Source organism: Oncorhynchus keta, chromosome 26 (genome assembly GCF_023373465.1).
Source record: "Oncorhynchus keta strain PuntledgeMale-10-30-2019 chromosome 26, Oket_V2, whole genome shotgun sequence".
Lineage (NCBI taxonomy): Eukaryota > Metazoa > Chordata > Actinopteri > Salmoniformes > Salmonidae > Oncorhynchus > Oncorhynchus keta.
The window spans coordinates 15,066,810-15,093,324 of NC_068446.1; the positions used below are offsets into that span (position 1 = coordinate 15,066,810).

A 26,515-nucleotide genomic window follows, 5' to 3' on the forward strand; every position below is an offset into this window, starting at 1 on the left:
TTTCAACACCTTGTAGAGTCCATGCTCTGACGATTTGAGGGCAAAGGGGGGGTTCAACTAAATATTTGGAAGGTGTTCCTAATGTTTTTTACACTCAGTGTAGATTGTACAGTACTGTAACTGTCTCTCTGTACCTAACCATGTGTTACCACGGAGAGCCATTGGGTTGTTGATTACTAAAGTAAGTATTCCAATTCCAAGTTCTATGGGTAGAACACTGAGGATGTGCAAAGGACAGAGAAGATTGTTCCGTAGATATGGGGTCAAATTAAATGATATAATTGATTCAATGCTGGCTCATACAGAATACATAGATAATATATTTCTCCCCTCATTCTATGGCCCTCTTCACCTCTGTCCAGTGATTTATTATTCTCTCTGTCACAATGGTAAAGTCATCTGGGAAGAATGAGTCACCTGGTCTGTGCTCACAGATGGTAGCTTGACTAAAACAAACAGAGATGCAAGACCAACAGAGACTGGGAACATGGAAGAAGTCCTCTGAGTCTCCTCCCTCCCTGGTCTGTCACTGGTTACATCCCAAATGACAACCTATTCCCTATTCCCTATATAGTGCACCTATTCCCCATATAGGTATGTCATTTTAGGCAAAAATTGAAAAAAAGGGTCCGATTCTTACTAAAGCTGCCCATAAAAGGAAGTTAGGCTAGCGAGTAAGCATTTTCACCAGTAGCCTAGAACAACAAAAAATGTAAGTGTGTACTGTATGACAGAGTGGTAGAGTGTTTCGTCAACATGAAAGAGAGGAGGATGGCATTGGCGTTTCTATACAATTAGGGTGAATGAACATGTTTTTTCTACTTGCACAAACACACACACACCAAAATCATAACCTTGGACAGCCATATCATATTTAGCTTACTTTGATTGGACTAAATTGTTCTTAGTATCTTTTAGTTGTCACTGTATTAGACTAAGCATGGGTGATTTGATGATGTTAAAATGTTGAAGTTGAAATGGTGCTGGAATAGTGGAAGCAGCTCCTGTTTTCTTTGCGACTTGCGGTAACTCTGTGGTTTTAAGTCATTAGTTGTTTGGTAGTCCAAAAATGTCAGAAACATTAACTTGCTTGACCATGCTGTATGTCATGTAAGTGTTTGTTACATGCAATATACTTTGTGTAGTTCACCAGACAGATGTTGCTCTCCGGTTTTGTGATGAAACAAAGGTGTGGTTGAATTTATTCTGCCACTGTATCTTCTTATTGTCTTGGCCTCAGGCCTATATAACAATGTCGCAAGGCATATGAACTAAAAGGTTATAACGCATACAACGCAATTATCACAAAAACAGGTTGTAATATGGCATTTTTTTCTGTCTGCGCTTCCCCAGGGATTTTATCCACGCACTGCTATTGTATGGGACACAGCCTTTGTCAGTAAACAGGGCTGTATTGACTCCCTGTCCCCAAACACACTCTCTTTCTCTCTCTTTCTCCCCACTCTCCCTCTCTCTCCATCTTGCTCTCCCTCAATAAGAGGAGTTATCACTCCTTTCACATACATTTGATACTTTTTACAAGAAAAACCCACCTCTTCTGGATATGAATAATACAGTAAGCAGGTCTAGGATGTCTGTTTGCTGTTAGTTCCTGAGGAACATGTCGAAAGGTTGGATTTTCTAGGGAGATCAAAATTCTATATTTATTTCCCCAAATGCATTTTGCAAACTGACTCAAATTTAGGAAGTGTTGTTTTGAATCATTTTCTTTTTCTATGAATCTCACGTTTCACAGCCTGACCAAACGACGTGTGTGTTATCTGTCTCTCACCTCATCTATTTTGCATAATTGTTATCATACTTAATCTTGCTTAAACTTGCATATTTAATGATGCGCCCCCCCAGTGATGGAGCTATTTATATCCATTCATTCATTGGATAACTAGACTACTGGTACTAGACCAGCCTGCTTATGAAAGTGACTGGAAATCCCTGTAGTGCTCAGTGATTCTCTTGCTTTCAACATTCCAAAATGCTACTGATCTTAAGTATTCACAAAAGACTATTTCTAGTCATGTCTTCTGTAAAGATTTGTGCCATATTTCTCAACTTCACATTCGTACTTCCTTGGTAATATGATTTATCCTTATTGCAACATAAAGGTGGGGCAATACTTTGCCTACATATCCAACATTTTTGGCATTTTATAATATTTACTCGTCTGTGCATGTTCAAACATGATCTAGATCAGGGCCGACTAAACTGGGGCTCAAAATTCCCAGCCCCCCCCAATATATATTTTTGTTTTTAAGAAGTGGGGTCTCAACTTACTGTTGAGAGACTGCATAGTACACGGTTCCCCAACTGGCATTCCATGGCCCGAATTTGGCCCGCGGGTGGTTTTATTTGGGCCCCCGAGTATTCTGAGCTAAAATAAATTGTATAGGCCTCCGTGGGTGACGCACAATTGGCCTAGCGTCGTCCAGGTTAGGGAGGGCTTGGCCGGTAGGGATATCCTTGGCTTATCGCGCACCAGTGACTCCTGTGGCAGGCCGGGCGCAGTGCACGCTAACCAAGGTTGCCTGGTGCACAGTGTTTCCTCCGACACATTGGTGCGGCTGGCTTCCGGGTTGGATGCGCGCTGTGTTAAGAAGCAGTGCGGCTTGGTTGGGTTGTGTATTGGAGGACGCATGACTTTCAACCTTCATCTCTCCCGAGCCCGTACGGGAGTTGTAGCGGTAAGACAAGATAGTAGCTACTAAAACAATTGGATACCACGAAAAATTGGGGAGAAAAAGGGGTAAAAAATAAATACATAAATTGTATATACATTTTTTACCATTGTAGGACATTAAAGACTGTAAAAACACTAGGAAATCAGCTCCAAGAGATTTAATTTAACATATCTGTTCCCAAGTATTCCCACACATAAAAGAGATGTGATAGTATGCAAATGTAAGCAAGGTTTTAAGTTCTTATGTTTTAGTCAAACATTATACTGTATTTGTTTCGGTTTCTTGCGGTCAATTTGCAGTCTACAAATTATTTGTAATTGTGTTCCGGCCCCTCGACCATCTGCTCAAGAACAAATCGGCCCGCGGCTGAATCTAGTTGATGATCCCTGGCATAATAGAATACACATTAACTGGCTTGCCTAGTAAAATAAAGGTAAAATAAATTTTAAAAAATAAAAAAATGTTGACAGACCATTTACATGTCTGGAAGTGTTCCAAGGGGATTTTGTTCATTCACTCAGCAGTGATTGCACGTTTATTTCTCTTGCTTGGTTAAAATACAATAGTCTAAAACCTCTGATTTGTTGAAAACAGACTAATTGTCACGCCTTGGTCATAGTGTTTTGTGTTTCGTTATATATTTGGTCAGGCCAGGGTGTGACATGGGTTTATTTTGTGGTATTTCGTATTGGGGTTTTGTAGTATTGGGATTGCGGCTGAGTAGGGGTGTTGCATAGGCTTGGCTGCCTGAGGCGGTTCTCAATCAGAGTCAGGTGATTCTCATTGTCTCTGATTGGGAACCGTATTTAGGTAGCCGGGGTTCACTGTGTATTTTGTGGGTGATTGTTCCTGTCTCTGTGTAGTGTTCACCAGATAGGCTGTATTAGGTTTCACGTTCCGTTTGTTATTTTGTATCTATAAGTTATTTCATGTATCGTCGTTTCTTTATTAACCTCTTGCTCCTACCTGACACGTAGGCGTCCCATCTAGACATCTGCAAATGCAAATGCGCTACGCTAAATGCTAATAGTACTAGTTAAAACTCAAACGTTCATTAAAATACACATGCAGGGTATTGAATTAAAGCTACACTCGTTGTGAATCCAGGCAACAAGTCAGATTTTTAAAATGCTTTTCGGCGAAAGCATGAGAAGCTATTATCTGATAGCATGTAACACCCCAAAAGACCCGCAGGGGACGTAAACAAAATAATTAGCATAGTCGTCGCTACACAAACCGCACAAATAAAATATAAAACATTCATTACCTTTGACCATCTTCTTTGTTGGCACTCCGAGATGTCCCATAATCACTATTGGGTCTTTTTTTCGATTAAATCGGTCCATATATAGCCTAGATATCGATCTATGAAGACTGTGTGATAAACGAAAAAAATAGCGTCTTATAACGTAACGTCATTTTTATTAAAAAAGTTGACGATAAACTTTCACAAAACACTTCGAAATACTTTTGTAATGCAACTTTAGGTATTAGTACACGTTAATAAGCAATCAAATTGATCACGAGGCGATGTATATTCTTTAGCTGTCCGTCTGGAAATAATGTCCGGGTAAATCTCAACCAAAATATCCGGTCGGAGACCTGAAGAAATGGCTTGTCTCTTCTTCGTTTGACCAAGAAACAAAGCCTAGGCAAATGACAAGACTGTTGACATTGTGTGGAAGCTGTAGGTATTGCAACCTCAGCCCCATTTATTGTGGTTCGCCTTTATCAATGGGTTGAAGTGGCGGATGGATATATTTCCATTTTCAGTGATCAGATTTTCCTGCGCTTTTCGATGAAACGCACGTTCTGTTATAGTCACAGCCGTGATTTAACCAGTTTTATAAACGTCTGAGTGTTTTCTATCCACACATACTAATCATATGCATATACTATATTCCTGGCATGAGCAGCAGGGCGCTGAAATGTTGCGCAATTTTTAACAGAATGTTCGAAAAAGTAGGGGGTAGGAGTAACAGGTTAAAGACATGAGTAACCACCACGCTGCATTTCGGTCCGACTCTCTTTCAACAAACGAAGAACGCCGTTACACTAATTTAATCACGTAGTAAACCATGTAAGCAAGCATTACATTTTCTTTTGACTGCACGCTGCTGAGACATACCATTGTGATATGTTATGTTTCGTATGATATGTATCGATTTGTGGATGTCCATAATCCATTTTGCTTATGTTACAAATAACAATTCATATGATGTTACAAATTGCAATTCGTATGATATTTTACAAATTTCAATTCGTACAATGTGTTGTGAATTTCCAATATGCATGATATGTTACAATATATGCCATTTAGCAGACGCTTTTATCCAAAGCGACTTACAGTCATGTGTGCATACATTCTACGTATGGGTGGTCCCAGGGATCGAACCCACTACCCTGGCGTTACAAGCGCCATGCTCTACCAACTGAGCTACAGAAGGACCACATTCCAATTTGTTGTGGCTAACGCTAGCTAGGTGGCTAAGGCTAATGTTAGTTAGGTGACTAATGTTAGCTAGGCTAGGGGTTAAGGTTAGGTGAAGGGGTTAAAGTTTGGGTTAATGTTAAAGGGTTAAGGTTAGGTTTAGGGGAAGGGTTAGCTAGCATGCTAAGTAGTTGCAAAGGAGCAAAAAAGTAGTAAGTAGTTGCAAAGTTGGTAATTAGCTAAAATGCCCATCCTTCCACCCCGACCAACCACCCTTGAGTAACCTTCTGTCTTAAGTAACCATACCAAACCTAACATAGGATACTAATTTCAGTGTCTCGGATTTACATTTACTATGTTACGCCTAGTGTATGAGACCAGGCTGGCACACAGAAAGTTGTGATTTTTCCCTGGTGCACCCTGTTTTACCACCTGACTAATTTTTACTTGTGGATGATGACTTCAGAAATGTAACTTGACATTGTGTTGATCAGTCTGCACAAATTTGGATTATAAGAATGTCAAGATGGCAGGAGAGAAAGCATATGCCAGAGCCAGGGCTGTTACATGACCATATTACCTCTACACCGGTGGTCACGAGTCATGACCGCAGTCAAATTCCACTCTGACCTTTTAATCATGGTGTCCCTGGCTTAATGTCCCTGGCTTCTCCAAGTTCTGATGCTGCTGATGGTCATTAGTAGCCTACCAAACTTGCTAACTGCCTGGTCCTCATCACTCTATTGTCCCTCTAATCACTCTGACATCAATGCAAATGTAAACGAAAATCAAATTAAACACTTCATGAGCTCATGTTGCGCAACATTTCTATAGGCTATACAATTGCGTGATGGCGTCTATTAAAGATCCCGTCAGCTAGGCCTACTATATTTATTCCTCAACTTTCCCACTATTAAGCACACTGCTTTGCTTTACAACAGAAGTATAGCCTATCTGGCTGGCATGAAAATGAACCACGGGAAAAGCATCCTCCAATTCGCTATTTAAATGCATAGATGACATGTCTTTTTTCCCCGGCTGCCCCTGTTCCGAGCAGGTGAATGATAATGGTCCATTCTAAATCAAAACTCATTTCACACATATATTATTTAGAATGTGTAAAAGATAAGATTAAATGAAGAATAGTCTGATGGGTGTCAATATTAGTATTAATGAATGACATTATCACTTGTGAATGATTTCCTGCATGTGCAGTAAGGCAAGAAACAGTGCTTGTATTATTTGAATATCTTTTTTAGTATAGTCACACACCTCATGTAGCCTAGTCCTTTATAATAAAGCATTACATGCATAATCACATTTGTGGTCACTTTGGAGAATGGTGTTTTCCATCTAATTGATTGCATTTTGGAACATTCACACTTATAGCCTACTGCCGTTAGCTCATTGCTGTGCTCATAATGTAGAGAAATAGCCTAATAGTTTATTCTGTTTTGTTGCATCTGTCTCTTTGGTGTTTTTTGGGGGAATATTTCTTTCTTGCACAGAATAGGTCCAGTTTTGTACTATGGGGGACAGTATATTGACAAATGCTAGTGTTTTTGCTGTTTATTAGGCATACTCATCTTGTTGGCGGACGAAAAGTAAATGTGGACAGTTCCAACATCTTCAATATGAGCCACGGAATTCGATAAGAAGCCGATGTTTCTGTCTTCGTGTGTAGCCTACTTTGGAGCTGAGATGCCTGTGAGAAGGACCCAATCACGTGACCGGCATTAGCTAATAAGAATTGAGATATCTGAGAAAGCCATGTGAGTGAGAGGTGCTTTAGAGCAAGGCGATTGGCAGCAGGGAGAAGATAATTATAATTATTATATTCAGCCCAAGGGCACTGTGAGGGAAATTGTATGTTTATGTATCAAATCAATGCTATTTTTATGTTTATGTATCAAATCAATGCAACTTTCTAATAACTAATTAGATAGGTTCATACAGGTGACTGACTGATTGTGTATGGAGGAATCCTAACAATCACTGATCCTCAACTTGGCAGTAAGCCCAGAATATTGCTATGGGAACAACCGAGGTACCTCAGTTTCAAGGTCTCAACTTGGGGAGAGAGAAGGCCTTGTGAGGTATTGGTCAGTCACATGTGCGAGCCACTGGTAGTGATGAATTAATTGTGTTAAATTATGCAAATATAAAACTTGTCTGTGTATAGCCGTATAGAAAACAACTGCAAGGGACCTGCAGAGTTTTCCTGATGGACCTGTATGGTGTGCAGAGTTTGTTGTAACCTCTCCAACTTGCTGATAATAAATAGGGAATCATTTTAAGATTGGCTTTAGGTGTCCCTGGTGTTGAATTTCTACCACAGCACAATGGCCACTGGCATGGATTTTTTTCAGTGGTGTAAAATACTTTAAAGTACTACTTAAGTAGTATTTTGGGGTATCTGTACTTTACTATTTTTACTCCATACATTTGACTTTGAAATGATTTATACTTAAGTATATTTTCAACCAAATACTTTGACTTTTACTCAAGTATAATTTTACTGGGTGACTTTTACTTTTACTAGAGTCATTTTCTATTAAGGTATTTTTTACTTTGACTTAAGTACGACAGTTAAGCCTGACAGTACTTTTTCCACCACTGGATTTTTTAGGGGGCATTATGGCCACACAAGGGGGATGCCGCCTGGAAATTCGAGGCATTTTTGTCAAATTGAGAATGAGAGACTGATGAAGTGTGCAGCCTGCATAAAAAGAAAGCAGAGCTCATGCCTTTCATGGAACTTTTTTCAAATCGTCATTAGAGTCGCATCATGCAGTCTTAGAATGGATTAACCCTTATGTGGTGTTCATGTTTTTGTTATTCACCCAATGTTCGCGGGTCTGATGGACCCACAGCATTATTGGGTTTTTAAAACAATACAGCGATAAAAATGTATATACAATGTCCGTACATCTCACTCATTCATATACAGTAATATATATATATATATATATATATATATATATATATATATATAGTTACAGCAGGCCAGGGTAGGAGAATCAGACACACACACATGCAACTTCCGGTACTGTAATTGTTGATTCTGATGGGGAACCAGCATTCTCCTCCTGAATCCTCCTCACGATGGCTGCAGAAGCTGGGGTCCTTGGGATATGTTGCCTCCTCTGGAATTGAGGTCTTACCAATGCCTTGACGAGCTCCTCAAGAAAGAGCCGTCTCCTCTGAAGCTTTCTTCTGTTTTAATCTGGGTTCAACGCCATCCAGATGACAAACGCGTTGTATGCCGAGATGTCCAAGATGTTGAAGAGTATCACAAGTGGCCAGCGTAGGGTTCTTATTTTGCAGCTGTAGCCAGTCACTCACTATCTTGTCTAAATTGTCCATCACTCTTTTTGTGGCATTGAAATCGATTGTGATTTCTGGTTTTGATGTTCCTGGCCACAGATTCTTCCATCCCTATGCAGCATACTCATGAGTACCACATTTTTTTCTGGTACTAGAGACGTGTCGGCCGTGAACACAAACTTAGATTTATTGATAGGCCTGTTCCGTGTATTCAACAGCTGAGGTAGGAGCTCTGGCTAGTTTTTTTGTACTGTTCCTACTATCGTCAGCTTCCTCTTGAGGAGCTCCTGTCCCAGCTTGTGCGAATTTAAAAAGTTATCGCATGTGATGTTGTGGCCACGGAGTCCCTGTGTTACGTCCAGGACAAACTGCATCCCTTGGTTCTTCTCAGGGGCTCCTCTATCTGGCTTCCCCGTATACACTTGCAAGATCCACACATATTGTGAAACAGCATCACAGGCAGTCCAGATCTTGATTCTATATTTTGCGGGTTTAGATGGTATGTGCTGCCTGAAGGGGCAGAGGCCCCTAAATGGCATAAGCTGCTCATCAACAGTAACATTGGGCCCAGGGTTGTAATTACAGGGGAAGGCGGTCCACCAACCTGACTGCAGCTAGCTTGTCTTTCTGCCGCCGAGCTTGTCTGGTGTCTCGGTTACAGAAGAGGATAATCCTGAAAATAATGTGGAAGTTCTCCAGATACATTGTTGCACTGAAAAGTTATCTTCCAGTTTCTGCATCCCACAGGGATTCTGTGGATTCCCCATTGGATCTGAAAACACCAGCAAAGATAAGAACCCTAAAGTATGCAGGTTAATGAGTTTGGTCCATCTCCTTCCATCTCTCTCAAAAAACACACCTTCCCTCCGCCATTTTGCCACAACTTTGGAAGTATGCTTGTGGTCATTGACCATTTGGAAGACCCATTTGCGGCCAAGCTTTAACTTCCTGACTGATGTCTTGAGATGTTGCTTCAATATATCCACATGCCTCATGATGCTATTTTGTGAAGTGCACCTGTCCCTCCTGCAGCAAAGCACCCCCACAACATGATGCTGCCATCCGCATGCTTCAAGGTTGGGATGGTGTTCTTTGACTTGCAAGCCTCCCCCTTTTTCCTCCAAACATAACGATGGTCATTCTGGCCAAACAGTTCTATTTTTGTTTCACCAGACCAGAGGATATTTCTCCAAAGTGTACGATCTTTGTCCCCATGTGCAGTTGCAAACCGTAGTCTGGCATTTTTATGGCGGTTTTGGAACTGTGGCTTCTTCCTTGCTGAGCGGCCTTTCAGGTTATGTCGATAGAGGACTCGTTTCAATGTGGATATAGATACTGTTGTACCTGTTTCCTCCAGCATCTTTACAAGGTTCTTTGCTGTTGTTCTGGGATTGATTTGCACTTTTCTCACCAAAGTATGTTCATCTCTAGGAGACAGAACACGTCTCCTTCCTGAGCGGTATGACAACTGCGTGGTCCCATGGTGTTTATACTTGCCTGCTATTGTTTGTACAGATAAACATGGTATCTTCAGGCATTTGGAAATTGCTCCCGAGGATGATTTAGCCTTGTGGAGGTCTACAATTTTTTTTCTGAGTTCTTGGCTGATTTCTTCTGATTTTCCCATGATGTCAAGCAAATAGGCCCTGAGTTTGAAGGTAGGCCTTGACATACATCCACAGGTACACCTCCAGTTGACTCAAATGATGTCAATTAGCCTATCAGAAGCTTCTAAAGCCATGACATAATTTTCTGGAATTTTCCAAGCTGTTTAAAGGCAGAGTCAACTTTAGTGTATGTAAACTTCTGACCCACTGGAATTGTGATACAGTGAATTATAAATGAAATAATTTGTCTGTAAACAATTGTTGGCAAAATTACTTGTGTCATGCAGAAAGTAGATGTCCTGAATGACCTGCCAAAACTGTAGTTTGTTAACAAGAAATTTGTGGAGTGGTTGAATAACGAGTTGTAATGACTCCAACCTAAGTGTATGTAAACTTCCGACTTCAACTGTACATAGGGCAACAGTCTCTAGGGTGTAGGGTAGAGTACCGGGTGGTAGCCATCTGGTAACACTGGCTATGGTTCATGGTAGGGTACTGATGACCATTAAACAGTCCTTAACAGTCCTTATTAGCCTTATGAACATAGAAGATTGGTTGCAGGTTCTATACTAGAATGGTAAAATGTAATACATATTTTAATACAGGTAATCAAAATGTGTTGTTCGGTGTCAAGTTATATATATATGGCTATGATTTTATTAATGTTTGAAGCGTAATTTTATGATTACTTTGAAATAAAGCTATTGTTTCAACAGCGCCTATTGTTTACCTTTTATATTTCTAAATAAATAATGTCTATTTGTTCAGTACGAAGGCCATCACTCAGATTATATTTTGTCCCACCGAGCCCAAAAGTGTGAGCACCCCTGATCTAGATGCTGTTAACGTGTGTCTTCAGTCTTACTGTATCTGGGTCATGTTCAGTTGTATTATCATAAGATAACCACCCGAACTTCAAATAGGAATGTATTCAGATCATGATCTTATTATTTACTTTCCCCCTTCTGATGACCAGGTGGCGAATCGCATCTCTGCATGTCTGGCAGACATATCAGTGTGGATGACGGATCACCACCTCAAGCTGAACCTCGGCAAGACGGAGCTGCTCTTCCTCCCGGGGAAGGACTGCCCGTTCCATGATCTCGCCATCACGGTTGACAACTCCATTGTGTCCTCCTCCCAGAGCGCTAAGAACCTTGGCGTGATCCTGGACAACACCCTGTCGTTCTCAACTAACATCAAGGCGGTGGCCCGTTCCTGTAGGTTCATGCTCTACAACATCCGCAGAGTACGAGCCTGCCTCACACAGGAAGCAGCGCAGGTCCTAATCCAGGCACTTGTCATCTCCCGTCTGGATTACTGCAACTCGCTGTTGGCTGGGCTCCCTGCCTGTGCCATTAAACCCCTACAACTCATCCAGAACGCCGCAGCCCGTCTGGTGTTCAACCTTCCCAAGTTCTCTCACGTCACCCCGCTCCTCCGCTCTCTCCACTGGCTTCCAGTTGAAGCTCGCATCCGCTACAAGACCATGGTGCTTGCCTACTGTGAGGGGAACGGCACCTCAGTACCTCCAGGCTCTGATCAGGCCCTACACCCAAACAAGGGCACTGCGTTCATCCACCTCTGGCCTGCTCGCCTCCCTACCACTGAGGAAGTACAGTTCCCGCTCAGCCCAGTCAAAACTGTTCGCTGCTCTGGCTCCCCAATGGTGGAACACACTCCCTCACGACGCCAGGACAGCGGAGTCAATCACCACCTTCCGGAGACACCTGAAACCCCACCTCTTTAAGGAATACCTAGGATAGGATAAAGTAATCCTTCTCACCCCCTTAAAAGATTTAGATGCACTATTGTAAAGTGGCTGTTCCACTGGATGTCATAAGGTGAATGCACCAATTTGTAAGTCGCTCTGGATAAGAGCGTCTGCTAAATGACTTAAATGTAAATGTAAATGTAATGTAATTATTATGTGATGAAGGTCATCACAGCTCTCTCTTCCCCTTCTCTCTCCTTTCTCCCCCCCCAGGCCCGATTCTCTTACCTGCACATGAAGTATATGTTCTTCTCGTGGCTGGCAGTGTTTGTGGGTAGCTGGGTGGTGTATGTGGAGTACTCATCCTACTCAGAGCTGTGCCGTGGACAAGCATGCAAGAATGCCATAGTAAGTTCTCTATTTCCTTATATGAAATTAGTAAAATGATAGAGCCACCTACTGGTTAAAAAAAAGACTCATCCTTCAAATACAATATTCCATTGTCAGCTCTATATTGTGTTGAAACCATCCTGCAAGTTACTATACAAAACAAAACACTTTCTGTGTGTCTATTAGTTAGTTACAGTATTCAAACCCACGCCATATCTATCTATTTCAGTGTGACAAGTACAGGAAAGGATTGATTGACGGCTCGGCCTGCACCAGCCTGTGTGAGAAAGACACGCTGTACCTGGGGAAGTGTCTCTCATCCAAGCCTAACAACCAGGTCAGATCTGCCTCTGATCCTTTGTCTGTTCCGGCACTAGCTGATATTATTTCTATGGTAAATCTCAAACGTCTTTCTGTGATTCATCACGTCCTCTCTCCTCGCCTCCTTTCCCAAATGAGAGGGAAGGAGAGAATCCAAGGATCTTCTCCTCCCAATCCACATGCATCTCCTCACTTCTTTCTGACATTGGGGAGGTGGTGAGGAGAGAGGACACGAGGAATCAATAAATTACCTTTAAGATTCACCCCTAGTGTTTAGCACTACAGGGCCAATTGCAACCATCTATGGTCAGCAGATTATCGCCAGCTGATCTGTCATCAAGGATCAGACCCTTTTTTTTTTTCACCTAAAATGACATACCCAAATCTAACTGCCTGTAGCTCAGGACCTGAAGCAAGGATATACATATTATTGATACCATTTGAAAAGGAAACACTTTGAAGTTTGTGGAAATGTGAAATTAATGTAGGAGAATAAGACATTAGATCTGGTAAAAGATAATCCAAACAACATTTGTTTTCATTTTTTTTATTATCCTCTTTGAAATACAAGAGAAAAGCCATTAAATCACATTGGAGTTTGGGCGCAATTTAGAGTTTGGCCACAAGATTGCAGCAGAGTATGTGCAACATTTCATACTGATCCAATGAAGCATTGCGTTACTGCGCAAAATTTTGTATGTCTGCCCAAATGTGCCAAATTTTCAAGTACATAACTATAGAGAACATACAATTATATGGTAATAAAAAATGTAAGTTTACACACTCTCAGGAATGTCATAAATTATGGATAATTAGCTTCCCTACAGAAAAGACAGTAACCTTCATACATCTAGATGGCCGTGGGAGTGGGGCCAGATACAGCAGTGGTTCAAACTGTAGAACCAGGTTCCTCGATTTGATTACAAAAATCGAACGAAACTATGCTACATTTTATCTCTGGGACCCTCAGGATGACAAATCAGAGCAAGATTACTGAATGTAAGTGCATTATTTACCTTCAGAGGTGAATGTATCAAACCAGTTGCCGTGATAAAAGTTTGTTGTTGTGCACTCTCAAACAATAGCATTGTATTTTTCACTGTAATAGCTACTTGGACCCTTCAGTTAGATGAACACAAATTTAAGCTTTCTGGCCATATAATACATGTCTGTTTCCTGGAAAGTTGGCTGGAACAACATCATTCTATTCACATTAGTGCACGTTAGCACAACCATCCCGGTATAGAGACACCGATCCCGTCGAGGTTAAAAATCACCCACACAGCTGATCTCAATTGCAAACATCATTGGCCACCGATTTACCGCTCCACAACGCGGATGTCGGTGTTATCTTTTAGTCCCATAGAGAATAATAGAGGCCTCAAGTGGCCTAAAGGTCGTATTAGCATGGGCAGCGCCATTGAGGGTATCTACCATTTTAATGTAGTCAACTGGGTGGGACTTCCAACTTCCAACCGGTACAACAGGAGGGATGAGCCAATCATTTAGGAAAAAAATGGACTACTTCAAAATGAAGAATGCCTCTGGCAGTGCACATGCTGTCACAGACGCTAAAATGGTATCACGGCTCAGGAGAAGACCCAGAGGCAGACCGTTTCGAGGTAACAAAAGTTTGTACAATAACAGGGGTGCAGGCAAACGACAGGTCAAGGGCAGGCACAGGTCAGTAATCCAGAACAGAGTCCAAAAGATACAGAACGTTAGGCAGGCTTAGGCTAGGCAGAGTTCAGTAATCCAAGGCGGTGTCACAAGGTACAGAACGGCAGGCAGGATCAGGGTCAGGGCAGGCAGAATGGTCAAAACTGGAACTAGAGAAAAACAGGAGAATGGGGGAAACCGCTGGTAGGCTTGACAAGACGAACTGGCAACAGACAAGCGGAGAACACAACTCTAAATACCCTGGGGAAGATGGGTGACACCTGGAGGGGGGTGGAGACAAGCACAAAGACAGGTGAAACAGATCAGGGTATGACAAATGCTACAGATACAAAAATCAGTCCTCTATTTCGCTGTGTTTAGTCCTGAATGCAACCAAAACATTTTCAAGATGATTTCGCCCTCTGGTGGGTATTATCATCGTAACAATTTAATCCTAAAGTTGATTTATCTATTTGATAATCATTCCTTACAACTGAAAAAGTATTTCATTTCCTTGTTTACCATGGGAAATCTACTATGGCAATATAGCCTCCCCTACGCATTTTATGGATGGAAAAATCATGGTGCAGGATACATCTTTCATTTCCAATTTATGAAATCTATTAATGATTTTACTTGTCTTCATAAAATATGGCCATTTCTGTTCGAGAGGAAAAGCAAATATTCCTTAACTGTAGGCTACAAATTGGATATATGGAAGTAAATCATGATTGAATTGTGGGACATTTTTTAAACAGTTTGACAATCATTAATTACAATTGAAATAAAGGATTTCCTTGTTTATCTTGCCACAGCAGTGCCTTAGACTGCTGCGCCACTCGGGAAGCCCTTACTGTGACAATCCTACACATTTTATGTTTCCAATATATGTAATCCATTCATTACGATTTGTCTTTCAAAAATATAGTTATTTCTTATCAAGACCATGGGTCAGAAATATCCCTGCACTGTCCATATTTGTGTAACAAAATCAAGTCAGTCGTGATGGGTTATAAAATCTAGAACTTTTATCAAATTAAAATGTACATTTACATTTACATTTAAGTCATTTAGCAGACGCTCTTATCCAGAGCGACTTACAAATTGGTGCATTCACCTATGTAGTCTGATAAAGTTATTTAAAATGGCACACATATACTATTTTGCAATTTAAGATGATAGGTTTGAATGAAGTATAGGCCTACAACTCCTATATTCTTATAATAAGTATTTTATATTCATCAGCCTTACGGTTTCAGATGGTCCTGATAGGTTGTTATTTAATTGGGGGCGGGAATAAAGAATCTAGACAATGAGAGTTGCAGCTGTCTGCCATCAAAGTAAGATCAGCTAAATCACAGATTTATGCTTGTGGGATTTTCATTGCAATCAAGCTTATTTTAGCACACAGGTGCGTGTAATCTCCCATTACTATAATTTAAAGAAAACCAGCACTAACACGGTGCTCCATGAGAAGTTCTGCATCTTCCTTGCTATCCACCCAGAGTGACTCTGTGTCTGATAACAAACACCAGCGTGTTGTGGCTCTGTGTGCGTGTCTCTCAGGTGTACTCTGGTGGCTGGGGGGACCTGGAGGGGGTGGTTAAGTGCCAGATGGAGGAGGTTCCTCGTTATGACCCGGGAGCTGAGATGGAGCACAGGAAGGAGGCTTCGCGCTTCAACAAGCCCACCAAGGGAACCTCTGTGGAGAAGTTCAAAGCGATACTCCTCAGCCACCTCAAGGTCAGAGCACTGTCATCTCATCCCAGTGTGATTCATTAGCCTTCCTGCTTTTACACTTTATAAATGGTTTCATGTCGGCAACCCTTATTTGAAGGCTAGTAACATAGGGACTTCATAACACATTCATAATTCGTACATACTGCCTTCATAATCAGGGCTTCATAGCCGCAAGTTGATACTTTCGTTACGTCAAAGTATTCACATTCATGTAACTTATTGCAACCTTTGTACGTGTGTTATGACTTAAGTGTCTAGTGTGTTCATTAATGCAGTTCTGTTATGAAGGTATCTCTTACCCTTATTCCTCTTCCTCTCCAGACCAAGGTGGGTGAACAGGCCAACCTTCAAGACCTGGTGAGCCTGGTTCTTTTCGTGGCCGACTACAACAAAGACGGCCTCATCTCCCTACCCGAGGCCCGTTCCATGTGGGCCCTGCTCCAGCTCAATGAGTTCCTTCTAGCGGTGGTCCTGCAGGACAGGGAGCATGCCCCCAGGCTCCTGGGCTTCTGTGGGGACCTGTACGTGATGGAGAAGGTAATCCAATAGGAACACCCATTTATGGATTCTAATAACGTTTTTGGGATAAAAATGTTCTCAAACAACACAAAAATGAACACTAACAAATGGATTCCAATCATGAGCTTATTTATGCGATGAAAGTCATCACAGCTCTCTCCCTCCTTCTTAACCCCCGTCTCTCTACCCCTCTTTCTCTGTACCTGTATGTGATGGAGAAGGTGCCCTACGCTCCCCTGTACGGCATCAGCCTGCCATGGGTAGTGGAGCTGTGGATACCCGCGGGGTTACGACGCAGCATGGACCAGTGGTTCACGCCCTCCTGGCCCCGCAAGGCCAAGATCTCCATTGGCCTCTTGGAGCTTGTAGAGGATGTCTTCCACGGCACCTTTGGCTCCTTCCTCATGTGTGACGTGAGTGCAGCCGACTTTGGCTACAACGACCGCCACGACCTGAAGGTGATGGACGCTCGTCACATCGTCCCCGAGGCCACTTTCCAGGAAGCCATGAGGGAGCGGCGGTGCAACGTGGACGAGGACTGTCTGTACGGGACCGACTGTCGCACTTCCTGTGACCTCACCAAGCACCGGTGTACGCCAGAGGTGACACGGCCCAACCTGGCCAAGGCGTGCAGCTCGCTGAAGGAATATCTCCTGCGTGGGGCGCCGTCTGACATTCAGGATGAGCTGGAGAAACAGCTGTATGCTTGTATAGCGTTGAAGGGCTCGGCGGAGCAAATGGAGATGGAACACTCGCTTATACTGAACAACCTGAAGACCTTGTTGTGGAAGAAAATATCGCACACCAAGGACTCCTAATGAGGCGAAAATATAGGTACTGTACATCCCAACTTTCCACCCTTCTCCCAAAGTGTGCACTAGAACACTCCCGGTCATGTATTTGAAAGCATTGGTTGGAAACAAGTTTTCGTCATTGTAAATCCAGTACGGAGAGTGGTTAAATACACAATTTGGAAAAGGGTGGAGAATCAGTACACATATGAGCACTACCGCTGCCTCTCTGTCAAACAGTCTGGTTTCACAATACCTCAGAACTGGACTTGACTGTGAGTCTATGGCAGGAGTGGATGACACAACCGCTGGTTTTAATTGGAAATTCTGTCTCTCACCATCTAGTATAACCCTTAGAACCTCCCCCTACTTTGTGGACTTGTGGAGTTCAAAGTGCAAGTAGCGCAAATGATTTAAACAAATGAGAGAGTTTGGAAAATGTGCAAGTACTCATCTAGAAATAGTTTTCACATATTAACTTTATATTTCTGAACTCAGAATCAGTTGAGCATCCCAAAAATAATATTATCTATGTGATAGAACATTTATTTTAATTTGGCGATTTTCACCAAGTCCCATCTAACAGAGCTCCACAATGGAGGTGTCATAATACCCATAAATCCTTGCGGTCAAACAGAAATGGTTCCAATTGTTTTGACATCACTCATTTTTCCTATAGGGGATTTCAGAAACACTTCAAAATAAGGGCTGCGTTTCGTGATAACCATATAAATCTCTCTCGAACAAGGTGACATTTATTTACATTTACATTTAAGTCATTTAGCAGACACTCTTATCCAGAGCGACTTACAAATTGGTGCATTCACCTTATGACAGCCAGTGGAACAGCCACTTTACAATAGTGCATCTAAATCTTTTAAGGGGGGGGGGTGAGAAGGATTACTTTATCCTATCCTAGGTATTCCTTAAAGAGGTGGGGTTTCAGGTGTCTCCGGAAGGTGGTGATTGACTAGACATCTGTCCTGGCGTCGTGAGGGAGATGTGTTTCACCATTGGGGAGCCAGAGCAGCGCAACAGTTTTGACTGGGCTGAGCGGGAACTGTACTTCCTCAGTGGTAGGGAGGCGAGCAGGCCAGAGGTGGATGAACGCAGTGCCCTTGTTTGGGTGTAGGGCCTGATCAGAGCCTGGAGGTACTAGGGATTCCCCTCACAGCTCCGTAGGCAAGCACCATGGTCTTGTAGCGGATGCGAGCTTCAACTGGAAGCCAGTGGAGAGAGCGGAGGAGCGGGGTGACGTGAGAGAACATTTGGGAAGGTTGAACACCAGACGGGCTAGGCAGCAGCGTTCTGGATGAGTTGTAGGGGTTTAATGGCACAGGCAGGGAGCCCAGCCAACAGCTTTGAGTTGCAGTAATCCAGACGGGAGATGACAAGTGCCATTAGGACCTGCGCCGCTTCCTGTGTGAGGCAGGGTCGTACTCTGCGGATGTTGTAGAGCATGAACCTACAGGAACGGGCCACCGCCTTGATCTTAGTTGAGAACGACAGGGTGTTGTCCAGGATCACGCCAAGGTTCTTAGCGCTCTGGGAGGAGGACACAATGGAGTTGTCAACCGTGATGGTCTAGATCATGGAACGGGCAGTCCTTCCCCGGGAGGAAGAGCAGCTCCGTCTTGCCGAGGTTCAGCTTGAGGTGGTGATCCGTCATCCACACTGATATGTCTGCCAGACATGCAGAGATGCGATTCGCCACCTGGTCATCAGAAGGGGGAAAGGAGAAGATTAATTGTGTGTCGTCTGCATAGCAATGATAGGAGAGACCATGTGAGGTTATGACAGAGCCAAGTGACTTGGTGTATAGCGAGAGGACCTAGAACAGAGCCCTGGGGGACACCAGTGGTGAGAGCGCGTGGTGAGGAGACAGATTCTCGCCACGCCACCTGGTAGGAGCGACCTGTCAGGTAGGACGCAGTCCAATATCAATTTATCAATATATTCGGCTGTATTTACACTAGGCTACCTGGGGCAGCAGTAACTGGAAGGTTGCTGGATAAAATACCCAAGCTGGCAAGGTAAAAATCTGTCATTCTGCCCCTGAGCAAGACAGTTAACCCACTGTACCCCGGGCGTCGAACACATGGATGTCGTTTATGGCAGCCCCCCGCACCTCTCTGATTCAGAGGGGTTGGGTTAAATGTGGAAGAGACATTTCAGTTGAAGGCATTCAGTTGTACAACTGACTAGGTATCCCCCTTTCTCTTCCCTTTCAGATTCTAAAACGCTAATTAGCAACAATGTAGACATCAAATTTTATTGGTCACATGCACATGGTTAGCAGATGTTATTTTGAGTGTAGCGAAATGCTTGTGCTTCTAGTTCCGGCAGTACAGCAATATATAACATGTAATCTAACAATTCAACAACAACTACCTAATACATACAAATCTAAGTAAAGGAATTGAATAAGAATATATACATATACATATATGGTGCAATCATGGAGTGGCATAGGCAAGATGCAATAAATGGTATAAAATACAGTATATACATATGAGATGAGTTATGCAAGATTATGTAAACGTTATTAAAATGGCATTATTAAACTTACTAGTGGTCCATTTATTAAAGTGGACAATGATTTCAAGCCTGTATGTAGGCAGCAGCTTCTCTATGTTAGTGATGGCTGTTTAACAGTCTGATGGCCTTGATATAGAAGCTGTTTTCAGTCTCTCGGTCCCAGCTTTGATGCACCCGTACTGACCTCGCCTTCTGGATGATAGCGGGGTGAACAGGCAGTGGCTCGGGTGGTTGTTGTCCTTTGATCTTTTTGGCCATCCTGTGACATCGGGTGCTGTAGGTGTCCTGGAGGGCAGGTAGTTTGCCCCCGGTGATGTGTTGAGCACGCACCCTTGTGGGGGATCAGCGAAGTGGAGGTGTTATTTCCTATCTTCACCACCCGTCAGGAAGTCCAGGACCCAATTGCACAGGGCAGGGTTGAGACTCAGGGCCTCAAGCTTAATGATGAGCTTGGAGGGTACTATGGTGTTGAATGCTGAGCTCTAGACAATGAACAGCATTCTTACATAGGTATTCCTCTTGTCCAGATGGGATAGAGCAGTGGGCAGTGTGATGGCGATTGCGTCGTCTGTGGACCTATTGGGGCGGTAAACAAATGGAAGTGGGTCTAGGGCAGGGGTGGGCCGACTTTTTGGCTCGAGGGCCACATCGGGATTTTGAAATTCAACGGAGGGCCGCATTTTTGGGGGGACCAATTGTTTGTTCAAATCAATTAGCCATCGCAGTGCTAGCTGTGCCACCAGAGACTCTGGGTTCGCGCCCAGGCTCTGTCGCAGCCGGCCGCGACCGGGAGGTCCATGGGGCGACGCACAATTGGCCTAGCGTCGTCCGGGTTAGGGAGGGTTTGGCCGGTAGGGATATCCTTGTCTCATCGTGCACTAGCGACTCCTGTAGCAGGCCGGACGCAGTGCACGCTAACCAGGTCACCAGGTGCACAGTGTTTCCTTCGACACATTGGTGCGGCTGGCTTCCGGGTTGGATGCGCGCTGTCTTTAGAAGCAGTGCGGCTAGGTTGGGTTGTGTTTCGGAGGACGCATGGCTTTCGACCTTCGTCTCTCCCGTGCCCGTACGGGAGTTGTAGCGATGAGAAAAGATAGTAACTACTAACAATTGGGGAGAAAAGGGGCTACTTTTTTTTTGTTTAAACACAAAAAATATATATATTTTTTTAAATTAGCGGTGGCCTCCCAAGTGGCAAAGCGGTCAACGGTGCTTGAGGTGTCACTACAGACAGTCCCAGATGGCCGTGACTGGGGGACCCATGAGGTGGCGCACAATTGGCCCAGCATCGTCCAGGTTAGGGGAGGGTTTGGCAGGCCGAGATTTCCTTGTCCCATCGTGCTATAGTGACTCATGTGGCGGGCCGGGCGCATGCATGCTGACACGGGAGAAATATGTTTCCTCTGTGTTTCCTCTGACACATTGGTGTGGTTGGCTTCCGGCTTAGGCCGGCATTGTGTCAAGAAGCAGTGTGGCTTGGCTGGGTCATGTTTGAGGACGCACGGCTCTCGACCTTCGTCTCTCCCGAGTCGGTATGGGAGTTGCAGCCATGGGACAAGACTGTAACTATCAATTGGACACCATGAAATTGGGGAGAAAAAAAAAAAATCGAGACATCAATAAAAAAAGATCTATCATTTCATAAAAAATATATATATAATATGTCTCGTGGGCTGGATTGAAGTGCCCGGCGTGCCGGATATGGATTGCAGGCTGTACTCCCCCCCTTGGTCTAGGGTGACAGGTAAGGTGCAGGTGATATGATCCTTGACTCTCAAAGCACTTCATGATGACAGAAGGGAGTGTCCGCACAAGCCATCTTGAAGCATGTGGGGACAGCAGACTGGGATAGGGAGAGATTGAATATGTCCATAAACACACCAATTAGCTGGTCTGTGCATGCTCTAAGGACACGGCTAGTGATGCAGTCTCGGCCGGCAGCCTTGTGAAGGTTAACGCGTTTAAATGTCTTAGTCACGTTGGCCACGGAGAAGGAGATTCCACAGTCCTTGATAGTGGGCCGCGTCGGTGGCACTGTATTATCCTCAAAGCGGGCAAAGAAGGTGTTTAGTTTGTCTAGAAGCAAGATGTCGGTGTCTATGACGTGGCTGGTTTTCCTTTTGTAGTCTGTGATTGTCTGTAGACCCAGCCACATACGTCTCATGTCTGAGCCGTAGAATTGCGACTCCACTTTGTCTCTATACTGACATTTCGCTTGTTTGATTGCCTTGCGGAGGAGATAACTACACTGTTTGTATTCAGCCATATTCCCTGTCACCTTTCCATGGTTAAATGGGGTGGTTCGCTCTTTCAGTTTTGCGCGAATGCCACCATCTTTCCACTTTTTTCTGGTTAGGGTAGGTTTTAATAGTTACAGTAGGTACAACATCTCCAATACACTTCCTGAAAAACTCACTCACTAAATCAGCGTATACGTCGATATTATTCTCTGAAGCTACCTGGAACATGTCCCAGTCTGTGTGATCAAAACAATCTTAAGGCGTGGATTCCAATTGGTCAGACCAGCGTTGAATAGCCCTTAGCAAGGGGAAATCCTGTTTGAGTTTCTGCCTATAGAAAGGGAGGAGCAAATTGGAGTCGTGGTCAGATTTGCCGAATGGAGGGCGATGTATGCATTGCAGAAGTTAGAGTAGTAGTGATCCAGTGTCTTTCCAGTGCGAGTGCTACAGTCAATATACTAATAAAATTTAGGTAGCCTTGTTCTCACATTTGCTTTGTTAAAATCCCCAGCTACAATAACTGCAGCCTCAAGATATATGGTTTCCAGTTTGCATAAAGTCCAGTAAAGTTCCTTGAGGGCCGTCGTGGTATCGACTTGAGGGGGATATACACGGCTGTGACCGAGGATTCTCTTGGGAGATAATACGGTTGGCATTTGATTGTGAGGAATTCTAGGTCAGGAGAACAAAAGGACTTGAGTTCCTGTATGTTGTTATGATTACACCATGAGATGTTAATCATGTAACATACACCCCTGCCCTTTTTCTTCTAGGTTGCTGTACCGACTCCAACAGCATATCCCAAGAGACACATTTTCAGTTAAACAGAGTATGTTACAATCCCTGATGTCTCTCTGGAAAGCAACCCTTGCCCTAATTTTGTCTACCTTCTTATCTAGAGACTGGACATTAGCAAGTAATATACTCGGAAGCTGTGGGTGGTGTGTGCACCTCCGAAGTCTGACCAGAAGACCACTCCATCTGCCTTGCCTCTTCTCCAGTGGCGTTGTTTTGGGTCAGCCTCTGGAATCAGTTCAAATACCCTGGGTGGGTCGGCGAAAGGATCCGCATCGGGAAAGGTGTATTTCTGATCGTAGTGCTGGTAAATTGACATCTCGCTGATATCCAATAGTTCTTCCCGGCTGTATGTTAAAACACTTGAGATTTTTTTGGCTAACAAGGTAAGAAATAATACATAAAAAACAAAATACTGCAAAGTTTCCTATGGACTAGAAGTGAGGCAGCCCCCTCTGTCGGCACCATTACTAGTTAATCATGCAAAACTACAAATCCCTGCAAGCTCCTGAACATCTCTAGCTGACACCTTTGCAAACAGGTGGTCTCAATAAAAACTTGCACAACACAGTTCAGTGTTGTCAATTTAAAGAAATGTAGCTAATTTATGAATTACTACATTTAGGTAACATTAAATGGTTAATCCAGAGATTCTTACCTTTGTCTCGATTCGGGAGTAATTGGAACCATTTCCCTGTTTGACTGCTGGGTTTTACGGGTATTAGGGCTGTGGTAGTCTAAGCAGTTGTAACAGGCTCGCTCCCTGTCCCGCCTCAATTTTAACCACACCCCTTTTCAACTCCCAATTTGTTGAACAATGTTACCAGAACAGATAAAATGATGAGCAAGATGTTTCACCGGATGTAAAAATCTGAAGCATCCGGTTGACCTTTCCACTCTCCACCAAATATGGTGAAGAGAGGAAGCCCAGTGGCCGGCAGAGTGAGAAGATGGAGCGAGAGATTTTGACCGACATTCTGCTCATTTTCTCATCAATGGAACATTTGATCTCAATACAGTTGGTTAATTAAACTGTGATTGTCAGGTATAAACAATTCTTTACAATCGAGGGGGAGGGGGTAATTTTAGCATTTTCTCTTCATGTGTGTAATGTTTAGATTAGATTTTATTAGATTTACTGTACATTTCTAGAAAAGAATGTCATTGTCAACTTATCCCTCAGCATCTTTATTTACATCAGCATTGACGTTTAACATTTATGGAAGTTTGTCAAAATTCAAAATTTGACCATCATATTTTCTAGAACCCAAAGGCATGATAAATGTGCACATTAAAGACCCAGTGCAGTCAAATGTGATTATCCTGTGTGTTATACACTACCGTTCAAAGGTTGACACACCTACTCATTCAAAGGTTTTTCTTTATTTTACTATTTTCTACACTGTACTATTAAATAACACACATGGAATCCTTTAGTAACCAAAAAAAAAGTGTCAAACAAATCTAAATATATTTGAGATCCTTCAAAGTAGCCACCCTTTTGCCTTGATGGCAGCTTTGCACACTCTTGGCATTCTCTCGACCAGCTTCATGAGGAATGCTTTTCCAACAACCTTGAAGGAGTGCACATATGCTGAGCACTTGTTGGCTGCTTTTCCTTCACTCTGTGGTCCAACTCATCCCAAACCATTTCAATTGGGTTGAGGTTGGGTGATTGTGGAAGCCAGGTCATCTGAGGCAGCACTCAATAACACTCCTTCTTGGTCAGATAGCCATTACACATCCTGAAGGTGTGTTTTGGGTCATTGTCCTGTCTAATTAATTAATGTCTTAATGTAATGATGGAGTGTTGCTTCTCTTTGCTTATTTGAGCTGTTCTTGTCATAATATGGACTTTTACCAAATAGGGCTATCTTCTGTATACCACCCCTATCTTGTCACAACACAATTGATTGGCTCAAGAAGGAAAGTAATTCCAAATTAACAAGGCACACCTGTTAATTTAAATGCATTCCAGGTGACTACCCAATGAAGCTGGTTGGGAGAATGCCACTTAAAATGAGTACTGGAGCCTATTTCAGTCCAAGTAAAGCACTGACAATGGATTAGTTCAAATAGACCAATAACAGCTCGTTTTCCCCTCCCCACTCCCAGACCATCCTAGCAACATTTTTAGCTTGAGAATTAGCAGCCAAGAAGCTATTTTTGTTTCTTTTTGACTGAAAACAATCACAGTAAGGTTACACAAATGATGTGACAGTGAGATAAAAATGGCTACATTCGCCTTCAATATAAATCAAATCTCTTTCTCCATGCCCCAGGACTACCTGACATGATGGCTCCTTGCTGTCCCCAGTCCACCTGGCCATGCTGCTGCTCCAGTTTCAACTGACCTGAGCCCTAGGACCATGCCCCAGGACTACCTGACATGATGACTCCTTGCTGTCCCCAGTCCACCTGGCCATGCTGCTGCTCCAGTTTCATGAACATTTGAACATCTTGGCCATGTTCTGTTATAATCTCCACCCGGCACAGCCAGAAGAGGACTGGCCACCCCACATATGCTCTCTCTAATTCTCTTTTTTTCTCTCTCCCGGAGGACCTGAGCCCAAGGACCGTGCCCCAGGACGACCTGACATGACTCCTTGCTGTCCCCAGTCCACCTGACTGTGCTGCTGCTCCAGTTTCAACTGTTCTGCCTTGTTATTATTCGACCATGCTGGTCATTTATGAACATTTGAACATCTTGGCCATGTTCTGTTATAATCTCCACCCGGCCGGCACAGCCAGAAGAGGACTGGCCACAGCCTGGTTCCTCTCTAGGTTTCTTCCTAGGTTTTGACCTTTCTAGGGAGTTTTTCCTAGCCACCGTGCTTCTACACCTGCATTGCTTGCCGTTTGGGGTTTTAGGCTGGGCTTCTGTACAGCACTTTGAGATATCAGCTGATGTACGAAGGGCTATATAAATCAAATTTGATTGATTGATTCATTGCAAAGCCCCCAGAGACCCTTTAGATCTGATGAGGTTAATATTAACCAATATATGATTTAATTCCTAAACCAGTAGGCCCAGGGTTATGAACACATGTTCATTGTCTATGGCAGGGGTATTGAAATCCGAGACAGAGAGGTCTGGAGAACCAGAGGACGGCGTATGGAACACCGTTTGGGCCAAAAAGCACATGGTCAAAACGCAATATTTTTGATAAATCCTACGTAGGTGCAGGCACTAAATTAATACATGCTATATGACCCAAACGGCATTCCATAAGTTGCGCCTGTCACACGCATCTGCCCTCTCATTGGCTAGAATGAACACGCCTGCATTGGACCGTTGAGGTCTTGCATTGCCATTGTTAGAGCGTTCACTCTAATAGATTGTCAATGTAGATAAGTAGGTCCAGATTTCAATACAACTTAAACGACAAAGTTCATGGCATAATTGCTGGATAATAGCCAAATTATTTTTTAAACTGCACCATGACAAAGTGTAGAATTGTAATGTATTTGCTTTAAAACAGCAATATTCTCAGATGCCAAGAGATGCCCTTTAAAATGTTCCTTCTCAATGACCTAGACTTGGTTCGTTCGGCCATCCACATTCTGATTTAAGGGATCTCTAATGAATTTGCTATCACAAAAGGGGTCTCCGGCCTAAAAAAGAAGCTTGAGAACCCCATATATATATATATATATATATACTATACAATCTCAACCACTAAACAGTCATTTTTATACTTTCATCGAAGCGTCTATAAATAAACATGCACAAATAACATAGAGGCT

The 26,515-nt window shown here is 43.2% G+C and overlaps 1 protein-coding gene across 2 annotated transcripts in view; it reads left to right on the forward strand.

Annotated features, from left to right (window-relative positions):
- Window positions 1–26,501, forward strand: part of LOC118358989 (divergent protein kinase domain 1A-like) — a 32,851-nt gene extending 6,350 nt beyond the window's left edge. Inside the window, exons 3-8 of one of the 2 annotated variants that reach the window (XM_035737082.2) lie at window positions 12,049–12,183; window positions 12,395–12,502; window positions 15,712–15,888; window positions 16,207–16,422; window positions 16,626–17,238; window positions 25,051–26,501. In XM_035737082.2, the coding sequence (XP_035592975.1) occupies window positions 12,049–12,183; window positions 12,395–12,502; window positions 15,712–15,888; window positions 16,207–16,422; window positions 16,626–17,222 (1,233 nt within the window). In that variant the 3' untranslated portion in view covers window positions 17,223–17,238; window positions 25,051–26,501. Of the gene's footprint in view, window positions 1–12,048; window positions 12,184–12,394; window positions 12,503–15,711; window positions 15,889–16,206; window positions 16,423–16,625; window positions 18,065–25,050 lie in introns of those variants that run through there. The other variant, XM_035737081.2, reaches the window with a different exon arrangement.
- Window positions 26,502–26,515: the final 14 nt, after the last annotated feature.